The sequence below is a fragment of the Histoplasma capsulatum genome, genomic scaffold (genome assembly GCF_000149585.1).
Source record: "Histoplasma capsulatum NAm1 scaffold_2 genomic scaffold, whole genome shotgun sequence".
Lineage (NCBI taxonomy): Eukaryota > Fungi > Ascomycota > Eurotiomycetes > Onygenales > Ajellomycetaceae > Histoplasma > Histoplasma mississippiense.
In genome coordinates, this window is record NW_001813981.1 from 1936698 (window position 1) to 1939165 (window position 2468).

Sequence of the window (2468 nt, forward strand, 5' to 3'; positions counted from 1 at the left end):
TTCTTTTCCATAAAAAGAAGGAAATATAGACCCCATATCCATATACGGTACATACAACATCCCAACCCAGCTTCCATCCGGACAAGGTGGTCCATGCTCACTTCCTCTCTGCCACAGGACCCGTATTATTTTCTCCCTTTAATATCTCAGCAGGAGCCATCTTCGCACCATTCACACCAGCGCCGAGTACAGGCCTGTCATAATTCAACCCCAGAGCCTTCCAAGTCGGTTGCCACTCCTCTTTACCCTCCAGCAACCTCTTCGCCTGTTGAGCTATAGTGTCGCGCCTCTTCTGTGGCATGGGTTTGTTTTTCGCGTCTGGCGCAATGCTCTCGGAGGCATCCTCTTGAAGCTTCTTGGCTTCAAAATATCGATCCTTTTCCCATCTGTCACGGAGGAAATAAATAAAAGATTGTTAGTCAGCGCCGATCTGCTGGTCGACATAGTAAGACATAACAACAAATGCAACAAAAAGGTAGAGGACAGAACTAAGGACATACGGCTTATAATCCTCTGGCTCCTCCGGCCACACGAAGGGCTCCGTCATTTCCACCGTCATCTTCTTCCTAGCCATGGGTCTTCGCCATTTGCCATACCCTTCCTTCCCGCAAGGCTTCTCACGTGTGATTCTCTGTTGTTCGACATAGCTGCGTACTTTCAGGACATCTACGCCGTACGCCTGTTTCAGGTAGTCTTTAATGTCCAGTTTGTTGAAGGTCAGCGGCACCCAAAAGGAGGCATATCTGGGTGGGAGGAATGGGGTACGGATGAGTGTAATGACAAAGTCGGGTCTGGGGTTTTTTTGCGTATTGCCAGCAGAGGTTAGCTAGACATCTCTAAGACTTTGACTTATATAGGTCGTCCACAAATTGAGTAATTGGGAAAGCATTCGAATAGGGGAATAGGAATAAATAACGGCGGGTGCCCGGGTAAAGGGGGGCGGGTTGCGCTCATACAGATATATTTGCTTCCGTTGTTCATGGGGAATGGGTCGTAGGTATGGGCGGGCCTCGCGGAGGCGCAACAGCCTTTCTGCGACTTTTTTGCGCATGGTGACCTATCTCATTGATATATGGATATAGCGGGGGATAAACGACAAATCGAGTCGACAAAGAGTATCAATTGAATTATTTTCGGTGGTTTGTTGGACGCCAGGCAAAGAACGAGTTCGGAAATGGTAAAAAAAATACATCATTGGCGCGTAAGGGTGCCCGTATAAATTTCTGCTGCAACAATGCGGATAAGTTCTATCAGAAGAAACGAAGCATGCGAAATACAGAAGACATTCTTGCATGACATGTAAAGCAAAGACTATATGTAAGTGTGATCATCTCATTAGATTATAGATGCGAATCGTTAAAATTTATCCATTATGCACGCCCTCTGTAAAGCTTCAACACCACCACCATTATCAACGCCATAAGTGAGAACAAGAGCGTAAATCATAAATACTAGTATATTCATGCAGCTTGCAGTTTAGAGTCAGATATTCGGAGCTGCTCAATGCCGATTCCCTTTGTAGATTCCGATTCAGAAATCTTAGGATGCTCTACCTCAGATTTCTTCTGTGTCGTGTTTCCAAAAGCATCCACTTCGTCACCTAAAGGGACTCCGTCATCTTCATTCTCTCCCTCCTCCTCGGAATCCTCTTCATTTCCTTCCTCATCAGATCGCAGATCATCACGCTCACCATTTTCACCTCCGTCTCCGTCGACACCCATCTCCTTCATGTATGCCTCCAACTCCCTTGCCATCTTCCTCGAGAAACCCGATGCTTCGACTTCAACATCCAGCCTCGCACCCCCTTTCTTCGTCCCCACTAGCTTCTTCGCGTCTTTAAAAAATGGCCCTTTCTCATCACTCGCAAATCCAAACCTCCGCTCAAAATACCTTTTGATGCATTGCACATCTCTGTCAAAGTACATTTCCGCATTAGGATGATCCACAGAGACCATCTGCGGGAAGTCGATAAGGATGGGTATCAGATTGCTATTCTCCCCTTCAGCACCATAACCTCCCTCCTTTCTCTTGCCCCTTGCCGTCTCAGACCCAACGACCTCCTCCTTAATCAAAATATTAAACTCGTTAAAATCACCATGTATAAGCCCCACCCCGGCCAACCGTATAATCATCTCCATAAGCTCCGAATAAAGCCTGCCAGGATCCGGAACCGAAGAAATCTGCCGGAGAGGGAACGCGTCGATCAAACTCATAACAATCGTATGTCTGTTCTGCGCGATGGGTTCGGGGACCGGAAACCCATGCTCGTGTAGCGCTTTCATAAAGGCAAACTCCTTCATCGCTGCGAGGCGCGACATGTACATCCATGACGCGGAGCTGCGGTGGCGTAGTAGTCGCGGTTGGTCTTGACCGTGCGGAACGAGATGCGGCCCAACCGGTGGATTTTGAGGATATGTTGTTTACCGTCTGAATTGGCGACCACGATGATGTCGGATTCTTTGCCGACG

At 47.8% G+C, this 2468-nt stretch overlaps 2 protein-coding genes across 2 annotated transcripts; both read right to left on the minus strand.

Moving 5' to 3' along the window:
* Nucleotides 1-97: 97 nt before the first annotated feature.
* HCAG_02664 (mitochondrial 54S ribosomal protein YmL41) lies at nucleotides 98-1051 on the minus strand (the record flags this gene model as incomplete). Its single annotated transcript, XM_001542443.1, has 3 exons — nucleotides 98-386; nucleotides 501-791; nucleotides 957-1051. The coding sequence occupies 3 exons, from the start codon at nucleotides 1049-1051 to the stop codon at nucleotides 98-100; spliced, it is 675 nt and encodes a 224-aa protein (XP_001542493.1).
* A 409-nt stretch (nucleotides 1052-1460) lies between these two features.
* HCAG_02665 (predicted protein) lies at nucleotides 1461-2300 on the minus strand (the record flags this gene model as incomplete). The annotated part of the gene is made up of 1 exon (XM_001542444.1): nucleotides 1461-2300. The coding sequence occupies one exon, from the start codon at nucleotides 2298-2300 to the stop codon at nucleotides 1461-1463; it is 840 nt and encodes a 279-aa protein (XP_001542494.1).
* Nucleotides 2301-2468: the final 168 nt, after the last annotated feature.